This window comes from Bos indicus x Bos taurus, chromosome 1, assembly GCF_003369695.1.
Source record: "Bos indicus x Bos taurus breed Angus x Brahman F1 hybrid chromosome 1, Bos_hybrid_MaternalHap_v2.0, whole genome shotgun sequence".
Taxonomy (NCBI): domain Eukaryota; kingdom Metazoa; phylum Chordata; class Mammalia; order Artiodactyla; family Bovidae; genus Bos; species Bos indicus x Bos taurus.
The window spans coordinates 112871485-112897343 of record NC_040076.1 but is presented as its reverse complement, the minus strand read 5'-3'; the positions used below and the strand labels follow the sequence as shown (position 1 = coordinate 112897343).

At 41.0% G+C, this 25859-nt stretch overlaps 1 protein-coding gene across 2 annotated transcripts in view; it reads left to right on the top strand.

Moving 5' to 3' along the window:
• ARHGEF26 (Rho guanine nucleotide exchange factor 26) overlaps positions 1 to 25859 on the top strand; it is a 162628-nt gene that overhangs the window by 82796 nt on the left and 53973 nt on the right. For both annotated transcript variants that reach the window (XM_027543198.1, XM_027543192.1), the window contains 3 exons: positions 14672 to 14824; positions 17489 to 17618; positions 21033 to 21107. In XM_027543198.1, coding sequence (XP_027398999.1) covers positions 14672 to 14824; positions 17489 to 17618; positions 21033 to 21107 — 358 coding nt within the window. The remainder of the gene's footprint in view (positions 1 to 14671; positions 14825 to 17488; positions 17619 to 21032; positions 21108 to 25859) is intronic.

Below are 25859 nucleotides of genomic sequence, written 5' to 3'. Positions count from 1 at the left end.
ATGCCTATGACTCTGAGCAGATTTGGTGTATGGCAAGATGATATTACACCTACCCACCTGGACTTAATTGATGGAAATATAGGAGCTAGACTTGGTGTCCTTGAACAGAGTGGATTGGAAAATCGAGAAAGCTTAGCGGCTTCATTTAAAAGACATGTGAATTGTGTAAATTCACATGGGAGGGAAAGGAATTTTATTGCACTTGAGTAATAATTAGTGTTAACGAGCACATACCTCATGCCAGACCACATTCTGGCCACTTGTTTTAATTCATTAAGTCATCGTGAGAACCACATGAGGTCATACTATTATTATTCCCACTTTTCGAATGAGGAAATAGGTCATGGAGACATTAAGTAGCCTCAGGCTACAAGGCTAGCAGAAGACAGGTCGGGATTTGAACCCAGGCCATCTGGGTCTTGTAAGAGCCTGCACTTGTAACCAGTACCCTGCATCCATCTTCCGGAGGTGTGATGGAATGGTACATGATAGGCTTGCTATATAGTAGGTACAGCGCAAAACAGACTTCAGCTGGAAGTGTGTTGATTTATAGATACTGTTATCTAATACTCATGAGATAAGAGATCACATACAGCTAATGTTGGAGAAAAGTATAAAGACTGAGAAAAAGAAGAAAGTGAAAAGTCTGGTCTTTGGTATTGAGGAGGTTTAATATCTGCACATTTTCTCTTTTCATGTCTTCATGCTCCCCTGCCATTGGGCCGTAGCATCTGTTCCCCTCTTCCTTGTGGTTTCTGGCTTCCCTGTGTTGCCACTGGTCTTGAGCTGATTTCTGCATGTTGCAGGGCTAATGGTTGACCAGTCTTCTGTACTCGTTTCCTTCCATTTTAATAAATGCAGGAACAAATTTATCATCATCGCAAATCCACTTAAGACCAGGTTAAGAACTTGTTTACCCTGTAGATCATATTCTTTGGCTACTTTGCTGGCCAGTGCTAATAGCCATCTAAAAAGAAAGTATTTAAAAAATCCATGATGAAAGGTGAATGAGAGGGTTGTATGAGAAAGGGCCTGACTGGAGCCAGCTGCCGATAAACTGGAGCAGGTTTGAAAAATGTCAGCCAAGACATGGAATTCTGTCTCCCTCGTTCAGACAGGCATCCTTTTTCTTAGGATATTATGGCTTAGGAAACCAGCTGCTAGAGTTTTTCAAAGTTCTGTGTCCTGGTTCCTTTTTCTTTCTGCTGAAACTGATGGGAACTATAGAAAACATTGCCTCCTTTTAGGAAGACAACTTTTGGGGGCATATTTAATAAAGAAAAGTGAAGATGCAAAGCTTTTGGGCTTATTGGAAATGTTACTCTTCCTTGTGGGTTAAATTCTCACTTGAAATACCGAGGGCCTTACCTAAAAAGCATCTGGATAGAGTGTCTGAAGGCAAACATGTCCTTCTCTGTGTTGATTTTATTCAAGAATGATGAGTTCACAATAGGAAAGGGGGCTTCAGCATGAAAAGATGTTATTGTTTTACTTGATATTGTTCAAACGTTCTATAAATTTATTCTTGGTGCTATTTCCAAGCACACCCAAGCATCCACATTTTCCTGGCTTATTTGTTCATAATTGATATTTTATCCTCCAACTGCATCCACCAAAGGCTCAAGACTACCCACAGTGGATGCCATGTACACAGTCCATCTGTTTGAGTGGGAAATGGGGAACAGGGCGAGGACAGGGGTAGCCAGTGTGCCCAGCCAGCTCTCCTGCTAGAGCTGCTAGCTCGAGTGAGGGTTAAATACAAAAACACCCTTCCAGGCGGCCAAGGGGAAAGGGTCATGGAATTGGTTATGTAACTGTCATCTAATAAAAGGAAACAGTCCCTCCGAAAGTCATAAATTTTTTCTAGGTTTGGAGTTTTCAAAGAATTTTGGCCAGGCAGTGGATTAGCAAAACTGTTCTTGAGTTACATGCCCTGTGTCTTGCATGCTGTGTCAGGAGCACACACACACACCTGCCTTGCTTGCCAGCCGTTAGGGCCATTCGGCCCTGCCCACCCCCCTGTGAGGACCCTGATAATTTAACTCATGTCTGAAGTTATTAACTCATGTTCCTGGGAGATACTTGTTTCATATTATCACCCACTGCTCCTCTCCTTGGAAGTCAGCACTTTAACAGTGGAGCAAGGAGGAATAATAGGAACCTAGTGTTGATTCAATCAATTCAGTTATCAAGTCTTCATTCTTTTTTTTTTTTTCTTTAAATTAGCCCCAAATCTTTATTCATCACGAGGAAACAATGTTCAAGAACAACACTAAATAAAAGTTTGCGATCAGGTCAGCCATGGAAAATAAACAATCATGATTTTTTTCCCTTTATTTACAGTGTGTAACACACTTGAGTTTGGGTGAACTCCGGGAGTTGGTGATGGGCAGGGAGGCCTGGCGTGCGGCAATTCGTGGGGTCACAAAGAGTCGGACACGATTGAGCAACTGAACTGAACTGAACACACTTGAAGTTTATTGTATATTAGTAACCTTCAATTTTGTAATCAAAATAAATTTCAAGATAAGCTAACAGTGTTTCTGGTTAGGTCAGCAGATTGAAAACAGTAGGCGAATTTCACCTCCACATTCTCACCTCCACATCTGAACTAATTGTATAATAAATTAAAGGTTTCTTTTTCTTAAAAACTTTTTATTTTATATTGAAGTATAGTTGATTAACAGTGTTGTGACAGTTTCAGGGGCACAGCAGAGCGATGGAGTCCTCATTCTTTGTTAGGTCCTGGAAATCCAGTGATGAGCCAGGCATATTCCGTCTTCACAGTTATATATAAAATTGTAGGGAGGGTGTATGATTTTTCTTTCAGATAGAAATGTATAGTTGTGTTCAGATTTTTAAAAACCATAATTAAAAACTGCAAAACTGTCCATCATAGCCCAAGCGTCCCAGGCCTATGCCTACACAAAGCTTCTTCTCAGGGTCTTTTGAGAAGAGTTCTGGCAAATGCTTCCTGTCATTCATTAGAGCGTTATCTTCATTCTGAGTGAAGTTAAAATGTGAGTGAATTCATGAGTAGTGCTGAAAGAAAAGAATCGAGTATGCAGAAGGTTACCATGGGAACGAGACCTCTTTCCTCCAGCTTCTGTGAAGCAGATTCATATGAGAAATACTTTAAATTCTCATTTTTAAGTAAAAACTTGTTCTAATGGTATTAAAATTTCAAGAAATTTAAAAATAGTATTTTTTTACAATTTTTTGGTCCTGTTTCTTCTCCCTCTAGCTTGTCTGTGATCAGTGAGAGAAAGAACTAAGCAAGCAGGAACCTTAAGTGATGCAGGGAAGTGTCGGGAGCACTTGGTGTTGTGTTCGCTCCCTACCGTCCCTCCCCCAGCCCCCAGCTCCGCCTTTCATCTTTGAGATTTGCTGGATGCCCTGGACTGAAGGCATCTGCGGGGAGCTGGATTTAAACCTAGCAGGCTCTGTGTTGTGTGGTATTAAGGATAAGAAAAAAACCCTTTGTTTATCTCTTTCACCTCCGTCACCTCTGTCCTAGGTCCAGGTTGATTTAAAAGGTTTTGATAAGATGTTAAGAATCTTTTAACAAAATCCATCCTAGAGATTTTCAGGATTAAACAGTCGCTCTCAGGATGGAAGTTATGGACATCTTTGTTGAGAATTTTTTTTTTTCTCTCACATTCCCAAAACACTTCTGATTCAGCCCTTGTCCCTTTATTATTAATCCAGAGAGAAAGTTTCACAAAACACTAAAATGGAATGGGAAAAGATGTATAGTCTGCTGGGGAGGAAACCCTGTGAGACCATTACCAGATCAGGATGTAGGGTATTCTTACTGAGCAGCAACAGCCCTCTATTTCTGTTGAATTAACAGATTTCTCATCAGTGAGTCCAGTAAAGGATTTATAGGTGAGCTTCATCATGTTCATCATTGATTTTAATTGACTGATAATGGCTCCCTTGAGTACAGCTTCTGCATATGGGCAGAGCACCATAATCTGTTAATGATATCTGCTGTGGGTTAGTGGTGGTATTCTTGCCATGAGTTTGCTCTCCACAGTCTATTGTATTAAAAGAAATTGCTTTAATGTCAACGTGACCACCACCAAAAAACCGAAAAAATAAAAGACCCCAAAACCCCCAAAAGATGCAAACAAATAAGCCTCAAATTTCACTTATCCTCAGCAGAGTAGAAATTCATTTTGGTGGAGTACAGAATGTTCTCTTGTTGATCTGTTAGGAAAGTATTTCCAGGAGCACATAGTTTGCTGCTACTTATCTGGAATATTTCTTTGTTTAGTGAAGATATTTTTTATTATATAATAGCAATTTAGACATGTGAAACCTTCCTGGTATGTTACATGCCTCTGGCGTAACATCCTCTCCAGTGCTATACAATAGCCACTTAGATTGTCAGCTCATCCAAGGGAGGAAGGTATCCAGGAATGATTTGAGTTTGCTAGGCACATGCATATTAATGAAGGGAAAGTACCTTGAAAGGATGCCATTCTCAGAAAGGCACAAGGCTGCGCTGATCATAACCAGAGCCCTGCTCTCTGCTTCCTCAGCCCGAGCACTCACTGCTGAGCTTCTTAGTCACCTGGAATCCTCCCTAAATTGGTGAAGCTGGAGCCAGTCTGGCAAGGTTTTCAGTAAGGGCAGCTGGCACTGAAGAAACTTGGGCTAAACTGCGTCTCATCTTAGTGATCCTACTTGTTGAGTCTCTAAATCCTGTCTTTCTTGCAGCCCCATGGACTGTAGCCTAAGAGACGCAGGTTCAGTTCCTAGGTCAGGAATATCCCCTGGAGGAGGGCATGGCAACCCACTTCATGGGTTTCCTGGAGAACCCCATGGACAGAGGAGCCTGGTGAGCTACAGACTCTAGCCCACCAGGCTCCTCTGTCCATGGAATTTCCCAGGCAAGAGTACTAGAGTAGGTTGCCTTTTCCTTCTCCAGGGTATCTTCCTGACCTGGGGAGCAAACCCTCGTCTCCTGTATTGGCAGGTGAGTTCCTTACCACTGAGCCACCTGGGAAGCGCTGACCATACTTGACAGGATTGTAAAAGTTTGTGCTGGGAGTTTGTGTCTTCATTGAAACCTTCACTGTGCCTGGAATAACTCTGGGAACTCAGTTTGTGGTCAGTAAATATTAATATATATTTACGAGTGAATAAAGCAAGGTAGGGGCTTCCCTGGTGGCTCAGAGGGTAAAGAATCTGCCTGCAATGTGGCAGACCTGGGTTTGATCCCTGGGTTGGGAGGATCCTCTGGAGGAGGGCATGGCAGCCCATTCCTGTGTTCTTGCCTGGAGAATCCCAATGGACAGAGGAGCTTGGTGGGCTATAGTGCACGAGGTCACAAAGAGTCGGACACAGCTGAGCAACTAAGCACAACACAGCACAGATCAAGGTAGAGACTGACTTCTTTGTAGGTGTCGTATAAATAGCATTAGAACAAAATTCCTTGAATGGATTCCATCTTCATATTTACTGTTTAAAACACAAATTAGATTTATTCATCCATCAGTTATTTAATTGTCTTTTATACTTCAAGTCCTATGGCCAGGCCCCAAGCATAGAGTGTTGAACAAAACAGACATGACTTCTGTCCTCTAGCCCCCTTGCTAAGAGAGATAAAGGTAAACGAAATCATTATATAATTAATTACAGTCATAGTAGACACACCAAAAGAAAAGCATAGAGGTTTATTAAGACATAAAATAAGGGGACCTAACCCGACTCAGAAGGGTCAGGGAAAGCTTCCTGGAGGGGGTGAAAGTGAATCTGAGACTTGAAGGATGAGTGGGGCAAAGGGGAAGGTAACAGGGAATGGGGAGGGGTGTCAAGGAATGACTCCCAGAGGGTTTCACCAGCCACCCCTAACCAATATCGGCTCTCACTCCGTGGACCAGGGCCAGAACACATCACTGGCTGCCACCCTCCTGGAGGCAGCATCTGGGGAGACGGTCAGCTCCTCTGCTCTCTCGCACCTCTTGCCACGGCATAAATCCACTGTGAAAGTCTTTACTCTGTAGATGTGTGTAAATCATTTGTTGAGATAATTCGGTAGTCATTCTTGGAAAGTAATGTATTTCCTCTCTAAGATCCAGCTGTAAGCCTTCTTGCTGGATATTCAGATTGAGGACTGGCCAGTAGTAACAGAGCAGTGGGTACTTGTGAGCAGAGGCAGTAGGTGAAGTAGTTCAAGCAGGCTCTGGACTCAGGCTCTGCGTTCAAATGGAAGCGTGTTTAGAGTTTTGACTTAAGTTCTCTTAGCCTTGGTTTTCTTATCTGTAAAATGGGTTCATTGGCAGTCATAAAGTCAACTTGAGGGTTAAGTTAGATGAGGCAGTGTGTGGGAAGCGCTGGACTTGGCACAGTGAGTGGTGTTCATGGTTATCCATTGTTGGCTACTTGACATCCGTCAAAGCATGTCATCCTGTGCTAAACACATGGGAGGAGATTTTGTTGGCTGACAGTTGAAGCCAGATTTGTTGTCTGTATTAAATAAATTTTACTCTCCTCTGTAGATGAGTGGATATACTGTCTCCAAAGATCTCTCAGGATTAGTCATCCCTGACATGCCACTGACATTACCAGTTGAATTTGAAGAGGCTGTTAGTTGTGGTCTGGCAACGTTTATCCTCATATGGTAGGTCTTTTCCACCTACTACAGAAGGGAGAAAATGATGCTCACAGAAGTATATGTACTGAGTGTGTCAGAAGCGGCTACTTCCCTGTTGACTTTGCTTTTTCCCTGAAAATGTCGTGCTACAATTAAAACCATCATTTGATAAAGCAACCACGAAAGGCCTAAAGAATATGCAGTCCCTGTAGTTATAGGAAATATTAGAGGAGAGGCTACAGGCCTCGAGCAGTTCCTCAGACATGACCATGTGATTCTCATCTTGAAGTCCCCACCTCCTGGGAGGCTGGCCTGGTGTTTCTTGGTGGCCCCGACCTTTTCTCTGCTCAGCCAAGGAGCTCTCCTGGAGGGGCTGCAATCATTTGCAGCCCTCCTGTGAAGTATGGATGTGATTAGGTAGAGGGAGAAGAAGCAAGAAGCAGTCAGTTTAATTTCCCTTTAGAGAGGTGAAACAGATGCTGAAAAGACACATCTGTGAGAATTCGGAGCTACCGGATGCTGGCGATGGTTAGTCAAGAGTCAGACAGGGTTAACCGGGGCGTCTGGTTAAGAGGCAGTGCTTCCAAGAGGCCTTTCCTGGTCCATCAGAGGTTTCTCAAAGTCTAGATGTTAGTGATGACATTAAAATTTTGGTTGGAAAAAAAAAAATGAAAGGCTGTGTAACATGATCGGTTGTAAAACATGATCATCTTGGTACTGCTACAAAGAAGAAATAATGAAGGTATTGTGCCAGGAAAAAAAAATTCATTGGGCTGAAATAGATTTCCATTAAAAAGTTGTTCTTCAAGTAAGCCAGATTGCTTCACAGACTCCATTCAGATTTCACCCAGGGAATCAGAATGCTTTTATTTTTGCTTCAGGTTTCATTTGGATCTCCAGCAGTCTCGGTTATTGAAATAATACCTCATTCTTTAGTAATACTTTCTTGGCCTGTTGGTAGCTCAGCTCTTTTAGTGAAATATGCAAATTTGCCCAAAATAACCAATAGAGAATTGAACATAGAAGGCTTTGAATTATGTCTGAATTATGCTTATGTCAAAATAAAAGATGGGCGGCTTCGTTTCTATTGTATCAAAATAAGTAGCGTAAACAGATAGTTCATTAGTGCTTTGTTTTTAATCTTGTACTTTGGCAAACTTTCAAGAGTGATAGATGAATTTCCCTTTTCATTGGGAAAAGCCAAGTTACTGTTGTTTTTGGTCATATAGTTGCATTCTTTCCGACTAACAGTTAGCTGAAGACAAGAAATTGGAAGAGAGCTTTGCCTCTGAGATATTTCTTAGATTTACATGATAATGATCTTATGAATGGTTTCTTATTTTTTCAATTTTCTTTGAACATTTTCTTAAAGGACACTTGGAGCTAAAAGAAATTACAAATAGTTTGCATTTATATGAAAACCAGCTAAAAATGAACTAGTCCTGGTTACATACTACCTAGAATTCCTGTGGCTCTGAATTCTCACAGATGTATATTTTCAGGGAAAATTAAACTGTGTTTTTCTCTCCTCTCCCTCTTCCTTCTAAGTTCCTGTCTTCATGGGTGGCTTAATGACCCAACTTATTGCCCAGCTGGAAACTTTGAGTAGAAACCGCAGTGTCTTCCTTGACTCTTCTATCTAATGAGTTTCTCCATTGTATTAACTTTCCCTCCAAACTGTTACCCTAATGTGTCCTCTCCTTTTGATTTCCCATGCAGGCTTTATTGTTACTTGCCTAGGTTAGCGTCTCACTGGCCTGCAAATGGGCTTCCCCACTTCTGTGTCAGTTGTATCTCTCCAACGGGATGGTTTATTGGCTTCAACAACTCCAGCAGGTTCTCTTTGTCCATAGATTAAGTTCAAGCTCCTCAGTAGACAGTCAGACTTGTGCAGTCTAGCCCAGGCCCACTTGCTTTGCCACTCCCATTCTCTGCTCCTGCTCCTCCTGTGGTTGACGTCTCGCCTTGCTAACCCCACATTCTTTCTGAAGGAGATTCATGTCTTTGCCCACATCGTGTGCTGCTACAGCTGCTCTGTCCCCTGGCCTCCTGCATTACCGTCCTCATCACTGATGGCCCCTCACGCCTTTCCTCACCTCGGGCCTCCAGGTGCCCTGCCCTACACTGTCGTCACTGTATGACCCTGTCATAGGTCTCATATTGCAAGTGATTGGCTCCCTGCCTCCCATGGGCCACTCACCTCTGAGCATCAGGAGGTAAAGAACCATTTCTTACTCAGTTAAGTTCAGTCACTTAGTTGTGTCTGACCCTTTGCCACACCATGCCAGGCTTCCCTGTCGATAACCAACTCCTGGAGCTTGCTCAGACTCGTGTCCATCGAGTCGGTGATGGACATGAGTCTGAGCAAGACTCATCCTCTGCCATTCCCTTCTTTTCCTGCCTTCAGTCTTTCCCAGCATCAGAGTCAGTTCCAATGAGTCAGTTTTTTGCATCAGGTCGCCAAAGTATTGGAGCTTCAGCTTCAGCCATCAGTCCTTCCAATGAATATGCAGGACTCATTTCCTTTAGGATTGACTGATTTGATCTCCTTGCAGTCCAAGAGACTCTCAAGAGTCTTCTCCAACACCACAGTTCAAAAGCATCAATTCTTCAGCACTCAGCCTTCTTTATGGTCCAATTCTCACATCCATATATGATACCGGAAAAACCATAGCTTTGACTAGATGGACCTTTGTCAGCAAAGTAATGTCTCTGCTTTTTAATATGCTGTCTAAGTTGGTCATAGGTTTTCTTACAAGGAGCAAGTGGCTTTTAATTTCATGACTGCAGTCACCATCTGCAGTGATTTTGGAGCCCAAAAATATAAAGTCTGTTACTGATTCCCCATCTATTTGCCATGAAGTGATGGGACCAGATGCCATGATCTTAGTTTTCTGAATGTTGAGTTTTAAACCAGCTTTTTCACTCACCTCTTTCACTTTCATCAAGAAGCTCTTCAGTTCCTCTTCACTTTCTCCCATAATAGTGATGTCATCTGCATATCTGAGGTTGTTGATCTTTCTCCCAGCAGTCTTGATTCCAGCTTGTGCTTCATCCAGCCCAGCATTTCTCATGATGTACTCTGCATATAAGTTAAATAAGCAGGATGACAATATACAGGCTTGACATACTTCTTTCCCAATATGCAGCCAGTTCATTGTTCCATGTCTGGCTCTAACTATTGCTTCTTGACCTGCATACAGATTTCTCAGGAGGCAGGTAAGGTAGTCTGGTATTCCCATCTCATTAAGAATTTTCTAGTTTGTTGTGATCCACATAACCAAAGGCTTTGGTGAAGTTAGTAAAGCAGAAGTCGATTTTTTGCTGGAACTCTCTTGCTTTTTCTATGATCCAACAGATGTTGGCAATTTGATCTCTGGTTCCTCTGCTGCTGCTGCTAAGTCACTTCAGTCGTGTCCTACTCTGTGAGACCCCATAGACGGCATCCCACCAGGCTCCCCTGTCCCTGGGATTCTCCAGGCAAGAACACTGGAGTGGGTTGCCATTTCCTTCTCCAGTGCATGAAAGTGAAAAGTGAAAGTGAAGTTGCTCAGTCGTGTCCGACTCTTAGCGACCCAATGGACTGCAGCCTACCAGGCTCCTCCATTCATGGGATATTCCAGGGAAGAGTACTGGAGTGGGGTGCCGTTGCCTTCTCCGTCTGGTTCCTCTGCCTTTTCTAAATCCAGCTTGAGCATCTGAAAGTGCACAGTTCATGTACTGTTGAAGCCTGGCCTGAAGAATTTTGAGCATTACTTTGCTAGCATATGAGATAAATGTGATTGTACGGTAGTTTGAACATTCTTTGGCATTGCTTTTCTTTGGGATTGGAATGAAAACTGACCTTTTCCAGTCCAGTTCCACTGCTAGGTTTTCCAAATTTGCTGACATACTGAGTGCAGCCCTTTCACAGCATTATCTTTTAGGACTTGAAATAGCTCAACTGAAATTCTATCACCTCTACTAGCTTTGTTCGTAGTGATGCTTCCTCAAGCCCACTTGACCTCTGGCTTCAGGATGTCTGGCTCTAGGTGAGTGATCACATCATCGTGATTATCTGGGAAATTAAGATCTTTTTTTGTACAGTTCTTCTGTGTATTCTTGCCACTTCTTTCTTAATATCTTCTGCTTCTGTTAGGTCCGTACCATTTCTATCCTTTATTTCTTGCTCAACCTTCATTTAATGAAATAACCTCCCCTTGGCATCTAACTCAGCTTCTTCTGTATTGATTCTTGTTATTATACTATTATTTCTTGGAATACACTATTAGTAGCAGAGTCAGCAAGGTTGAAATTCAACTTGTAGATATATATCCCAGAGAACTGAAAACTGCCACTCACACAGATACCCAGATGGGTATGTTGACAGAAGCATTATTCACAGTAGCTAAAAGGTAGAAACAACCTGTTAATATTATAAACAAATTATAGTAAGTACCTACAATGGAATATTATTCAGCCATAAAGAAGAAAACGTTTTGATATACGCCTCAATATGAATGAACCTAGGAGACACAATACCAAGTGAAATAAGCTAGAGAAGAAGTTGTGTGATTCCACTCAATGAAATATCTAGAATAGGCAAAGTCACAGAGATAGATAGTATATGAGAGGTTATCAGGGGCTGAGGAGAGGGGGGAATGGGGAGTTGTTGCTTTATGGGTACAGCGTTTCTGTTTGGGGAAAGGAAAGTATTTTGGAAATAGATGATGATGGTTGGAAATAGTGATGATAATTGATGATGGTTTAATTACTGTGACAGTAATTAAAGCCATTGAAAATGGTTTAAATGACAACATTTATGTAATATATATTTTACTAGAATAAAAGATATATAGCTTGTATAATTTTTTAAAAAGATACTGCCACCAGCACTCTTATGCATATATGTTTCAACATATAGTTATATATAAGCATGTTGTTTTCGTGTATCATTTATATTTATCATTCTTACCGCCTTAATAGATCACAGATTTCTTGAAGTGAAGGACTAGTCTAAATAGGAAATAACATGGTTTTTGTTTGTTTAGGGTTTGTAGTTGGATATTTTTGAAATTCTGAAACCTTTTAGAGAGGGTTTGATGTTTTATTTGAATGATGAATAAACTCAGCGTGACAAAGTGACATGAAGTCACTGACTGAGTTTTGAAACATAGATGTGTTCTTCTGACCGGCTATCTGTTCTTCTGACCTGCTAATCCTGAGGGACACTGTGCGTATTCAGCCTGATCCCATTGGAAGGAAGGCTGAATAGTTTAGCACAGGGTGCTTTTAGTTGCTCCTCTTGCTCTTTAAACAAGGAGTTTGGATGATGAGGTCATGTGGATAGGAGCCATATTGACTATTTTCCTGAGTCCTTTTTAAAGGTAATAAACATGTAGGTGCTTTCCCAGAATATAAATGTTAATTCTTCTAAGAAGTTAAAATATATTTCTTTGTTTCGTAAGCTTCTTTGGAGACTTTTAAAAATTGAGTAAAGGTAATTCCTTGGTGGTACAGTGGGTAAGACTCAGCAGTTTCCCTTCACTTTCTCAGCATAGTCCTGATTGGAAAGCTAAAATCCCACAAGCTGTGTGGTGCAGTCAAAAAATAAATAAATAAAAATAGAATAGATAATGATGACAAGCTAATACAATTTGTATTAAAATGAGTTTAATGTATGTGTCAATATGCGTTCATGCTCAGTCACTTGGCCGTGTCTGACTCTTGCAACCCCGTGGACTGTAGCCCACCAGGCTCTTCTGTTCATGGCAGAAATACTAGTGTGAGTTGCCATTTCCTCTTCCAGGGGATCTTCCCAACCCTTATAAAAATAAGATCTTTAATGTCTTAATTGTTTTGTTTCTGAGTGCCAGGATTTTCTTTGAAAAGAACTGAGATATAAATGTGAGAAAATGTTAGCCCATATTTACCATTAATACTCTAGTATAAATTTCTGTTGTCTCATTCACTGGCTGTCTTGAATTTTGTTTTATGGAGTCCACCCAACAAACTGGTAAGGAGCAATGACGTGCTAAATACCAAAACTAACCTTCCCTTGTACTAATATTCTAGAGTCAACATTAGACATTATTGTTGATTTCACCTTCTTAAGAAAACCCTTTAGTCTCTGGGTAATAGTTATTTTTGATAGATTTGCCTGCTGCTCTGAACATGGTCAGTAAGTGTGCTCTAGGGAAGTTCTCAGTTTTTAGCGTGGATTCAGACTATCCGGCAGTCTTGATAAAGTACAGGTTCAGACTGGGAGAGGTGAGGGGTGAAATTCTGCATTTTACTTAAGCTCTTAAGTGGTATCAATGCTGCTGGTCTGGGGGCCAGAGGAAGAACACTCTGTTTCAAATAGCTGATTTGATACTTTGTTAAAATTGGATCCAATATAAGGTTGACAGAAGAAATGCAAGACACCCAAGATGTCCTATGCAGTATTTGGCACATAGTTGTATTAAAAATTATTCATTGTTTATCTGAAATTTAATTTTGACTGGGCTAGACACAATATAGGTGTGTGTGAGTGCACACAAGACACACACACAAGGCAACTCTAAATTGCAATCTAAATCATTTACAAAGTCATTTAAATGTCATGTATTGTATTAGATGTAAATGATATGATTATTTTTATTTGGAGAGAAAGGCCCCATAGAATTAGGTTTGTTTCAGACTTGTTTTTAGGCACTTATTTAGGTATTTTGCTCATATGCTTTTCAATACAATAATATATGTAAGGATTAATGCTGCACCCCGTCCCCAAGTATCTAGGGAATTCTTGAAAAAATAGTGAAATCTGTACATTCCAAAATATACCTGAAAGCACAGAAATGTCCTGGACTATCAGTGTTTTAAGCTAACCATATGAAGTAATGGGCTTCACCAGTGGCTCAGATCCCTGGGTTGGTGAAGGAAATGGCAACCCACTCCAGTGTTCTTGCCTGGAAAATCCATAGACAGAGGAGCCTGGTGGACTACAGTCCATAGGGTCACAAAGAGTCCAAAACGACTGAGTGGCTAACACTTTCACTTTCATATGAAGGAATAAGATGTTAATGAGAAACGCTGGGCTAGAAGAAGCACAGGCTGGAATCAAGATTGCCAGGAGAAATATCAATAACCTCAGATATTCAGATGACACCACCCTTAAGGCAGAAAGTGAAGAGGAACTAAAAAGCCTCTTGATGAAAGTGAAAGAGGAGAGTGAAAAAGTTGGCTTAAAGCTCAACATTCAGAAAATGAAGATCATGGCATCTGGTCCCATCACTTCATGGGAAATAGATGGGGAAACAGTGGAAACATTGTCAGACTTTATTTTGGGGGCTCCAAAATCACTGCAGATGGTGATTGCAGCCATGAAATTAAAAGATGCTTACTCCTTGGAAGGAAAGTTATGACCAACCTAGATAGCATATTGAAAAGCAGAGACATTACTTTGCCAACAAAGGTCCATCTAGTCAAGGCTATGGTTTTTCCAGTGGTCAGGTATGGATGTGAAAGTTGGACTGTGAAGAAAGCTGAGTGCTGAAGAACTGGTGCTTTTGAACTGTGGTGCTGGAGAAGACTCTTGAGAGTCCCTTCGACTGCAAGGAGATCCAACCAGTCCATTCTAAAGGAGATCAGTCCTGGGTGTTCTTTGGAAGGACTGATGCTAAAGCTGAAACTCCAATACTTTGGCCACCTTATGCAAAGAGTTGACTCATTGGAAAAGACTCTGATGCTGGGAGGGATTGGGGGCAGGAGGAGAAGGGGACGACAGAGGATGAGTTGGCTGGATGGCATCACCGACTCGATGGACATGGGTTTGGGTGGACTCCGGGAGTTGGTGATGGACAGGGAGGCCTGGCGTGCTGCAATTCATGGGGTCACATGCGGACACGACTGAGCGACTGAACTGAACTGAACTGAACTGATGATAGATTAAATTTAGACTGTTTTATAGTTTTTTCTTGTATTTTTTTGGTACCGTGTACTTCTGGTATTTTCAAACCCTGTATAATAACATTTCATGAGGATAATCTGTTGTCTATTAAAGCATATGGAAGGCAGTGTAAATGCTTTTCTTTTTTTTTTTTTTAGATTCTTTACAGAGTTGGAAGCAAGGCATCAGAATAATATCTTCATAGAAGACATAAGTGACATTGTGGAAAAGCACACAACATCCACATTTGACCCATACGTGAAATACTGCACAAATGAAGTCTACCAACAGCGGACACTGCAAAAATTGTTGTAAGCAGTATTGAATGTTGCAGGTTTAATGATCTAATCATGTTTTAATTGGGTCACGTTGATGGAAATTAATTGATCTCTTAAATTAAATGTCTTTTGGGAACAGAAGTGCTTTTGGGCAGGGGTGTTAGATTAGAAAAACCCAGTTGTGGAGAATTTTCTTTAAAGTTCTTCTGAAATTATAGCTTGTTGATTTTTTCTTTGTTTCTTTTTTTTTTTAATTCCTGCAAGACTTGGGTCTCGGGGTGGGGGCGGGTAATGATGATCAGTGATCATCATTCTAAATGGTGAGAAGGTTGTTCTCTAAGCTGTTATCTGGTCATTAAATAGTTTGCCTGAGGCCAAGATATAGTTCTTGAACTAGTGCCTAGGAGCCAAAGTGTCCTCTGGTATTCTAATCTTCCTCCATTCGAATGACAACTCTGTATTTAGTTGGAATAACTCATCTTTTACCTCTAGGTGGTTAGGTGTGAGGAGAACAAGGATGGGCTGAAGGAAGGTTTTTTTTTTTTTTTTTTTTTTTTAAGTTCTTAAAGGCTCTAATTGTGAAACGAAAAAGAAGTAAACCTTAAATTTCCACACACTCCTTTTCCCTTTGTATTATTTAGGTTACTGAGAGTTTTGGTGTGATGAATATGCCATCTCTAGTCTGAAAAGCATTCAGCAGTGGTTCAGCAATGTCTGTATTGCTTTATTGGGGCCGGGGCTTGTTTATCACAAGGAGCTCCGTGTACAGTTGGACATCGCTGTAAACTCAGCTTGGGGGCTGACTGGCTGTTATCATCCTTCTGTGAGCTGTGGTGTTTACAACCGAAGCGTGGCACGCTGGCCAGTCTCTAGACAATGTGAGAGACCCTATGATGATGATTACCTCATGGCCACTTAGAGAAACAGCCCCCATGTGGGCAAGAAGAGCTGATGACGCCCCATTCCCCCTCCACATCCTCCTTAAAATCTTGTACAGGCAGGGAGGAAAACCCACAGCTGCCAGCCCTAAATGAGGTTATTAGCACAAAGCAGGATTTGTCTGTACTCTGGGGCATTTAGACTGTTCTATACATTCTAGCACCCCAGGCTCCTGTCCACCAGCTGCTGGTAGCACAGCCTCACCTCAGCCTTGATAACCAGGAATGTCTCCAGAGGTTACCTGATGCCCTCATCCGCCATGGGAATTGCGATGTAAATGTTACTCTTTAATGGTTGGAAAATCCAAGTGACACATGTAAAAGCCGAAGCCTGGAATTAGAGCTAAATTAAGTTTTGTTTTGCAAGATTAAAAAAAAAAACAAAAAAACTTGAATAAGTACTGTTGTACTTTATGTAACTCTTGAAAAATAAAGGTTTTATTTAAATTAGCTCAATGACATCATCATTTGAGCTTTTACATGGAAATTAGTAGTTGTGTGTTCAGAATGTAAATTTACATTTTGGGCTGTGACTTTGAGCTTTACCTGCAACTTTGGAATCTGAAAACCAGCAAACAAACAGTGCCTGGGGTCCATCCTAGACTGGGTGGTTTCCTCAGAATCTTTGGAGGTGGCAGAAGTGATTTAAATATGCAACTGGCTTAAAATTTGATTCTTTTTTAATTTCCTAAAATTTTTTTTCAAAGTTAGCAGGAAACTTAACTCCTCAGTTTAAGAAAAAGAAATTATAACATTTCTGAGTACTTTCTTTTAACTGGCTGTTCTGGGTATTTCCTGATTTCTTTCTAGCAGCCTTGAACCAAATCATCTAAGTTTCAAAGTATATTTTTTTGAAGAAAGGTTTCAATTGCCGTTACCCTGCTTCTTGGCCTCCCCCTCCCCTCTCCAGGGGATCACGGAATCTGGGGCCAACCCCTCCTCCACCTCCCCTTCTCGGGTCACACTGTAACTCCACAGAGCTACCCTTAGGGTGAAGTGAGGTGACAGAATGAGAGATGCTGTGTCAGGGACCCACTGAAAGTCAGAGACCTTGGTTGGACTTCTGTCTACACCGAATGCTAGGTCTTTTATTTGGCAAGTTGGGGACCTTGCTGAGACTCCACATTCTTACTGGAATCCCCTTCAAAGTTATATGGATGGTGCCACATGAGATCCTTTATGTCGTGTATTCTGCTAAATTCTGTAGAAATGTGACAGTGTTGTCCCTGTTCTAATGTCCCTGGGAGAGGAAGGATATTCTGGCTGACATAGTCAGAAGGTTTTCTGTCTCAGAAGCTTTAGAAAAGTCCAAAAGCCTCCTAGTAAGTAAATCCTGAGATTTCTTTCTTGGATTATTATCTCAGGCTAGAGATGTGGTATAAAGCATATGTGTCATCTTTTTAGTGGAATGTTTGTAGATGATCAGATATGAGATGTAGTATGTATACTAATTTTTAATGTATATATTCACCATTATGATACCACTGTTTCTTCATTTGTTTACTTTCTACTTCTAAAAATTTCTGGCACCTATATTTTCATCTTATTATTCTTATTACTGCCTTAAACTTATGTTCAGTCTTGACTGTAAAAGGCAATCAAACCATCCATGTCCACCTATGAAATTATGTGTTTATGTTGTTTATATATTGAAAAATCATTGATAATCTATAAGTTTACCACAGTGTTTTATAATACATTTTGACTTGCTTCTTAAAGAGGAAATACTTTGAAGTTTTGTCTCTTTTTTTCCCCTCAGAGCCACCAACCCATCTTTCAAGGAAGTTTTGTCCCGAATCGAGTCCCATGAAGACTGTAGGAACCTACCCATGATCTCGTTTCTCATTCTTCCCATGCAGAGGGTGACCCGCCTTCCCCTGCTGATGGATGTAAGATGTGACCTGGTATCTTTTTCCTCTGTGGATAATTGTTGCTGCAACAAATCTGATTAAGAAAATTATTCTTCTTCCGCTTAAATTATATCCCTTCTATAAAAGTTCCCAATTCCGTGAGAAGTTGCTGTTTGGTTAGAAAGTCCCACATGGGAAGCTCTTCAATTTAGGCTTGTGTGTTCACTCTAAAGAAGTTAGATTACAACCCTCACTTAACATTTTTTGAAATGGGAAGAATATTGACTTCTTGAAGTCAGGAGTCCTGAATTCCTTTGCGTCTGAAACACCAGGCACGAGACCTTGGGCACGTCTTCATCTCTTTGGGCCTCAGTTTCCTCGGTTGGGTCATGTTCCGAGCTGCTGCGTGTGTGCCCAGTTGCTTCAGTCACGTTCGACTCTTTGCAACGCCACAGACTGTAGCCCACCAGGCTCCTCTGTTCATGAGATTCTCCAGGCAAGAATACTGGAGTGGGCTGCCATGCCCTCCTCCAGGGGATCTTGCCAACCCAGGGATTGAACCCGCATCTCTTCTTGCATTGGGAGACAGCTTGTTTACCGCTAGTGCCACCTGGGCTGCCCCAAGCTGCTGAAGTGCTCCCATTTCACACGGGAAGGAGTCTCTTCAGCATCACAAGGCATAAACCTGCCCTAGTTTGCATTGCTCAGAATGAGTGAGGAAAATCCAGACATCTGATCTTATTGTAGGGAGCATTCATGAAGAAATGCTATTTGCTTTTGAGTAGTGCAGGACGTGACTGCGGGAAGAGCAGAGACGGACTGGTGGGAAGCACAGCTGGGAGGACAGCCAGGCAGTGGCCCAGGATGGCCGCACACTGGCTGGGCTAAAACCACAGTGGCAGCCACAAGAGAATGGGGTGCCCTGACGTGACTCCCATCCAGCTAGTATGCCAACAAGCGCCTTTTTTTAAAAATAAAATTGAACTATAGTTGATTTATGATATTGTGTTAGTTTCAGGTGTATAGCAAAGTGGTTCAGACATACTATATGTATATATTTTTTCAGATTATTTTTATTATAGGTTATTATAGGATATTTACTTTGTTATACAGTAACTCCTTGTTCCTTATCTATTTTATGTGTAGTAGTTTGTATCTGTTAATCCCAAACTCCTAATTTATCCCTCCCCTGCTTTCCTTTCCCCTTTGGTAACTTTAAGTTTGTTTTCTGTGTCTATGAGTTTTTTCTTTTATCTTTAGATCCGTTTGTATTGATTTTTGGATTCCACATATGTTATATCATATAGTATTTATCTTTCTCTGTCAGACTGACTTCACTTCGTATGATAATCCCTAGGTCTATTCATGTTGCTGCAAATGGCATTATTCCATCCTTTTTATGGCCAATACTCCATTACATATACGTACCACATCTTAAATCAGTTGTCTGTTGATGGTCATTTGGGCTGATTCCATGTCTTAGCTATTGTAAACAGTGCTGCTATGAATATCAGGTTGCATGTCTCTTTTTGAATTATAGTTTTTGTTTTTTCCGTGTATATGCCCAGGAGTGGGATTGCTGGATCATATGATAGTTCAAAAAGTATCTTTTTGATCAAGTTAAAATATCTTGGCACAGTTCTGCTTTGAATTTGGATGATAATATAATGTCAGTTTTGACGTGCTTGCTTTTTATAAGTCAAAATACAGGATAGAAATATAGCAAAAATTATGATTGTCTAAGATTACAAAATAAATTCCATTTTCTCTATTCCATTATAATTTTTGGAATTTTGAAATTCCAAATAATTTCAAAGAAGCACTGAAATTTAGAAACTAGTAAAAAGGTGGGATTATGGTCACTTTCTTGGCCCAGCCGCACAGTGTTGAGGAGGTTCAGCTGTCTTTTCAGAATTCACAGCACCTTCTGCTCTCCTGGGCCACCTCAGTCTACTAGTCCGCTACCTTTACACCCATCCTTGTCCGTCTTGTGTGATTTAGAGACTTCTCTTCTTGTAAATATTGGGAAACTTGCAGTTTTGCAAATCCAGCTCTGATTTTTTGTATCAGTATTTATCATGTCTATCACACAGAGTCTAAAAAGAAATGATACTTTTTGGGGTCAGAGACTCTTTTGAGATTGTAGATTAAGCTGTAGTCATTCTTAAGAATGACTTCCTAGTGTGTGCAAGATTTATAAAACTGAAGTGTACAAAAGAAACTGTGGCCTGCTCCCAGAAATAAAAACTAATATTTTTCAAACTGCTTTTGTACTCATTAGTGGGTCATGAAGTTGACTTTTGGAACATGAGTAGTGTTTTTAGAAAATGAATATAGAGTAGAACACACAGTATATGATATATACATTGTTCATAATGTGATTAAATATTATTTCACAAAAAACTTTCATTTTGTGTGCATGTGTACTAGTTGCAGTGTAAAAGTATTTCTTACAGTGGGGTCATAGTCGAAAAAAATTTGAGTACATTAATATAAAACCACCAGTGGTCCAGTCTGTACTTCTTACATATCACACATAATATTCCTGACACCTGACTTTCAGATTCATAGGCTTGGTGTTCCTCTGCATGTAAGGTTCAGTGGTTTGCTAGTTTCTGGTATCTTCCGCTTCTGCTAGATGCCAGTTGCCCTCATCTGTTGTCCATGTGTGAGAATCTGGCCACCTGGGAAGAATCTAAATGTACTTAAAACATGATCCCTTCGATTTTACTTCATTTGGAGATTTAGTTAAACTTGTTAATTGAGATTAACATTTTTAACAATTGAAATGGTTTTGTTGGCTTTGAACAGATATAGTTTCAAAAGTTATATATAATTCAGTATATCTTCAGTTGATGTTTTTTGAACTCAATTTTACCATCACAAAAATTGCAGTATAAGCATATCAAGAAAAACCCAGCAGCCATTTTTTCTTGACCTTTTTATTCGCATTATATCATCTGCAAATATAATAACCTCTAATAATAATGATGATGATAACAGGGATCATTGAAGTAACTTTGTCATTAATTGAAGACCTATGTATGCAGGTTATTCATAAAGAACTTTCCATGCATTATCATTTAACTTTTTTAACAGCCTTGTGGCTTTAGAGGTGGATTTATCCCAATTTTACAGATGAGAAAACTTAGGCTTATAGTAGCTTATAAGGGAAGGTGACTTACCCAAGGTCAAATAGCTCATAAGGAGCAGATCTAGAATTTGAAACCAGATTCACCCACCTCTGAAGTCTATCCTCTTATTAAATCATCCTCTGGATGAACATGGATCCTATGCTTTTAAAGACTATTTTAATGTCATCTTTATATTAATCCATAGTATTGTGTTCAGCATTGTTAAGTTTGCTATGAGTAAGTATATGGCTGGACATTGGTTTTATTTTACTTAAAAGAATAAATCAGCTGATTTTGTTTTTCTTTTATTTCATTGCAGACTATCTGTCAAAAGACTCCTAAGGATTCTCCGAAATATGAAGTCTGCAAAAGAGCCTTAAAGGAAGTGAGCAAGGTAACCGTTGAGTAGTTTATCAGACAGTAAAACACTCAGATCTCTCCAAAGAGAACCTGTCTGGATTTGATGCTAAAAACTGGTTGATTCTCACAGCCATTTGTGCACCATTCATTAAGTAGTTGAAAAACAAAGTTATGTTTTCTACACTCAAATGAAATTGGTATTTTTACTATTTCAGACAGTCTTAATGGCCTTTAGAGATCTCATTTTCTTTTGGTGTCTGAATAGCTGTTTATTCATTCTCTCATTCAAGAAATATTTATTGCATATCCACTACAGTGCCAGGGACAATGCCAGCGCCTGAAAATGTGAGGATGAGTAAGACATGTGTGGTTACTGCCCTCATGGAATGTGCTGTATAAAGGGGAAGGCAGACATGAAATAAGAGTTACAATAAAAGATGGTGAGTGACATGAGAGGAATAACATAGAAATGTTGAAGCTGAAGCCTGGAGCAAGAGCAGCTTTGAGCCAGGGACTGGGGAGGGTGTTTCAGGAACATGCAAAGACCCAAAGACTTATTTGTAGAATTTGAACTAGAATGTTCTTCGTGTGACTAGAGCCCAGTCCAGGAGAGAGAGCACAGAGGATCCATGTTAAGGAATTGTGAACCTTATCCTAGGATGCTGTGGAAGCTACAGATTCGTGTGCTGTGAAGTTGACAGTGAGAATGGGCCCCAGTGATGAAGCCTTTATAGTTGCTTAGGTTACAGATGACTGGAGCCTATTCTGATATGATACTAGAAGGCAAAGAAGCAAGCCTACAACATTGGGGAGGTAGGCGTGGAGGTGACTTGGGTGGGTATATTTATGGACATGAGCCAAGGAAAATCATCCCTGTCTTAGGCAACTAGATGGATGCTCTTATTTCCATAGTACGAGCATAGGGAGAAGCTGAGGATTCCATTGTGGGTGTGTTGGAATTGAGTGAGGTTCCAATAGAATATCCAAGTCAGGAGCTCAGTGGAGAGACTTGAACTGGAGACATGGGTTTGTGGATCATCAGTATGGGGATGATTTTTGAAGCTGGAAAAGTAGATGAAAAGTACCCAGCAGTGTGAAGAGTAAGAAGAATGTTGAGGTTCAGCCATGAAGAACACCAGGCTTCATCTTGTGTAGGGAAAAGGAAACAGCAGAGGAAACTTGAAAAACAACAGAAGTACTAAAGTAGGAAAGTGAAAGTTGCTCAGTCGTGTCCAACTCTTTGAGACCCCATGGACTGTTCTCCAGGCCAAAATTCTGGAGTGGGTAGCTTTTCCCTTCTCCAGGGCATGTTCCCAACTCAGGGATTGAATCCAGGTCTCCCACATTGCAGGCGGATTCTTTACCAGCTGAGCCACAAGGGAAGCCCAAGAATACTGGAGTGGGTAGCCTGTCCCTTCTCCAGTGGATCTTCCTGATCCAGGAATTAAACTGGGGTCTCCTGCATTGCAGGCAGATTCTTTACCAACTGAGCTATCAGGGAAGCCCTCTAATGGCCTGGCAAATGGCATGTAATTTGGTGGAAGGAAGGGCAGCCCCATTGGCTGCTCTGCCAAGACAAAGTGAGATAATGATCAATGCATTCACCGGGTGTATTTATTATCAGGTGAGTTGTGTCCTTGCAGGGTAGGTGTGGAAGCCAGTTTGGAGCATGTTGAGGAATAAGTGGAGGATGAAACTGTGCAGCCAGTTAGTATAGCTGTTTCAACTATTGGGCTGTGAGGGTAAAATGAGTTGAAAGAGAAGCTATAGTTGAAAGGGAAGTGAGGGAGGGTCTTTTGTTTAAAGATTAGAAAATTGTGGGTATGTTTAAATGCTAATAGGAACAGTTCGCTGAGAAAAAGCAGCTGAAGGTTTGAGAATCAGTGAGGATATGAGATGAGCTAGACCCAGGAGAGCAAAGCTCATGATCACAGAAGCATCCTAAGCATCTCTAAGCTGCCTCGAGTTTTGTGCGTCTTTGTGATACTTGACTATGAAGCACTGTTTCTTTCTATCAACTTTATCAATTGAACTTTATGTTGAATTTCATTGTTTCAACTTTATTTTTTAAATACTTTTATGTGAACCGTTTTTAAAGTCTTTATTGAATTTGCTACATTATTGCTTCTTTTTTATATTTGGGGTTCTTGACCCCAAGGCTTGTGGGATCTTAGTTCCCTGACTAAGGATTGAACCTGCACCCCATGCTTTGGAAGGCAAAGAAAGAGCCACCACTGGACCACCAGGGAAGTCCCTCAGTCAACTTTAAACTGACTCCATTTTATTTATCCTCATCCTTGCCAATAATTACTACAAAATCATGAGTTTTATAAGCTAGTTGTTCATTTTTCTAACATATTTTTATACTAAAAATTAGTTTATCTGTGTCTTAGCCCATTTGGGCTGCTAGAACAAAGTACCACAGACTGATTGGCTTATAAACAGCAAATTTCTTTCTCAGTTCTGGAGGATGGAAGTCTAAGAGCAGGGAACAAGCAGAGTTGGCTGGGATCCCTCTTGCAGCCAGATTGCAGACTTCTCATAGCCTTGACAAGGCAGAAGGAAGCAAGGCGGCTCTTTGGGGCCTCTTATATAAAGCACAATCCCATTCATGTGGGCTCTATACCATGACTTCTGAGCAACTCCCAAAGGTCCCCACTTCGTAGTACCATCATCTTTGGGAGTTAAGATTTCAAAATGTATTTTGGGAGGATGTGAACATTTAAACCATAGTGATCTGCCAACCACTTGAATGCATCTCTTGCTCCATCAGAGAAGGAGATACACATATCCCACTTTGCGAAACACTAAGTGAAGAAACTTAGCCTGACAGGTATGAAGTTGCCTATGGTCCTACTGCCTGTGGGTTTCTCCTCCAGGACCCCAAATCCTGTAGTGGATGGGGGCATCTTTAGGAGAAGCTACATGGAGAAGTTGAGTCTTGGATATGAAAGAGATTGTCAGATTCTGTTTGGTTGTAACTGAGAAGCTGGAAAAAAAATTCACACAGAAAAAGGAGGAAGGTAGTAGTGATTGAACTGAATTAGGAACGATACCTAATTTTTTCGAGACTTTCACGTCCCAGTTTGAGTAGACTGCTATGTTCCTTTAGGCATCTCTGTTTCACTTGATTTGGCTCTGGTGCTTTTAGGGCAGGCTGGCAAAAATTAACTGCCTTACCTTGACACAGGGCTTCCCAGGTGACGGTAGTGGTAAAGAATCTGCCTGCCAATGCAAGAGACTTAACAAACGTGGGTTTGATTCCTGGGTTGGGAAGATCCCCTGGAGGAGAGCATGAGAACCCACTCGAGTATTCTTGCCTGGAGAATCCCATAGACAGAGGAGCCGGTGGGCTAGAGTCTGTGGGTCGCACAGAGTCAGACACGACGGAAGCAACTAAGCAGGCACTACCTTGATACTTACTATATGGAAGACCCTCTGTGAAGAATTGCTGTTCGAGTGGCCTAAGCAAGTGTTTTCTCTAGGACAGCATTTTTCTCTCTTGCGTAGGAGTCATGAACATCAGGATTATAACCTCAGTCTCTAAGTGTTGTAGGAAACTGAGGTCATCAGTACCGCCAACTCAAGGATTCATCTTCTTTTTCATTTGTGCAAGTTACCAATGAGTTTTTATAGATGGGAAAACAATGTCAGTATTCTTAACAAAAAGATTGTGCACATAGAGTGTTTATGGTTCGAAATCAAAATGCAGACTTTCACTTGCTTGCTCTTTCTGAAATGAGAGAAACTGAGAGTTCCCAGCACTTATTTTACAGTGAAATTTTGTGTGTTGAGGCCCAAATTTTTTAGAAGCAGATTCCACCTAAGGCCCTTGGGCAAGTCTCTCTAAATAGTTATTCATTCTTGGGGAAAAATGAGTAATATGTTTTTTGGTGATTAAAATGCTAATGAAATGTATTTGCCTAGTGCAAGTAATACTTCAGTGAAATTGTTCATGATATGCAGATGACACCACCCTTATGGCAGAAAGTGAAGAGGAACTCAAAAGCCTCTTGATGAAAGTGAAAGTGGAGAGTGAAAAAGTTGGCTTAAAGCTCAACATTCAGAAAACAAAGATCATGGCATCTGGTCTCACCACTTCATGGGAAATAGATGGGGAAACAGTGGAAACAGTGTCAGACTTTATTTTTCTGGGCTCCAAAATCACTACAGTTGGTGACTGCAGCCATGAAATTAAAAGACGCTTACTCCTTGGAAGGAAAGTTATGACCAACCTAGATAGCATATTCAAAAGCAGAGACATTACTTTGCCAACAAAGGTTCGTCTAGTCAAGGCTATGGTTTTTCCTGTGGTCATGTATGGATGTGAGAGTTGGACTGTGAAGAAGGCTGAGTGCCAAAGAATTGATGCTTTTGAACTGTGGTGTTGAAGAAGACTCTTGAGAGTCCCTTGGACTGCAAGGAGATCCAACCAGTCCATTCTGAAGGAGATCAGCCCTGGGATTTCTTTGGAAGGAATGATGCTGAAGCTGAAACTCCAGTACTTTGGCCACCTCATGCGAAGAGTTGACTCATTGGAAAAGACTCTGATGCTGGGAGGGATTGGGGGCAGGAGGAGAAGGGGACGACAGAGGATGAGATGACTGGATGGCATCACTGACTCGATGGATGTGAGTCTGAGTGAACTCCGGGAGTTGGTGATGGACAGGGAGGCCTGGCGTGCTGCGATTCATGGGGTCGCAAAGAGTCGGACACGACTGAGCGACTGATCTGATTGATGAAATGATGGTGACAATTTTTCTGAATTGGGGCATTTGGAGAGACT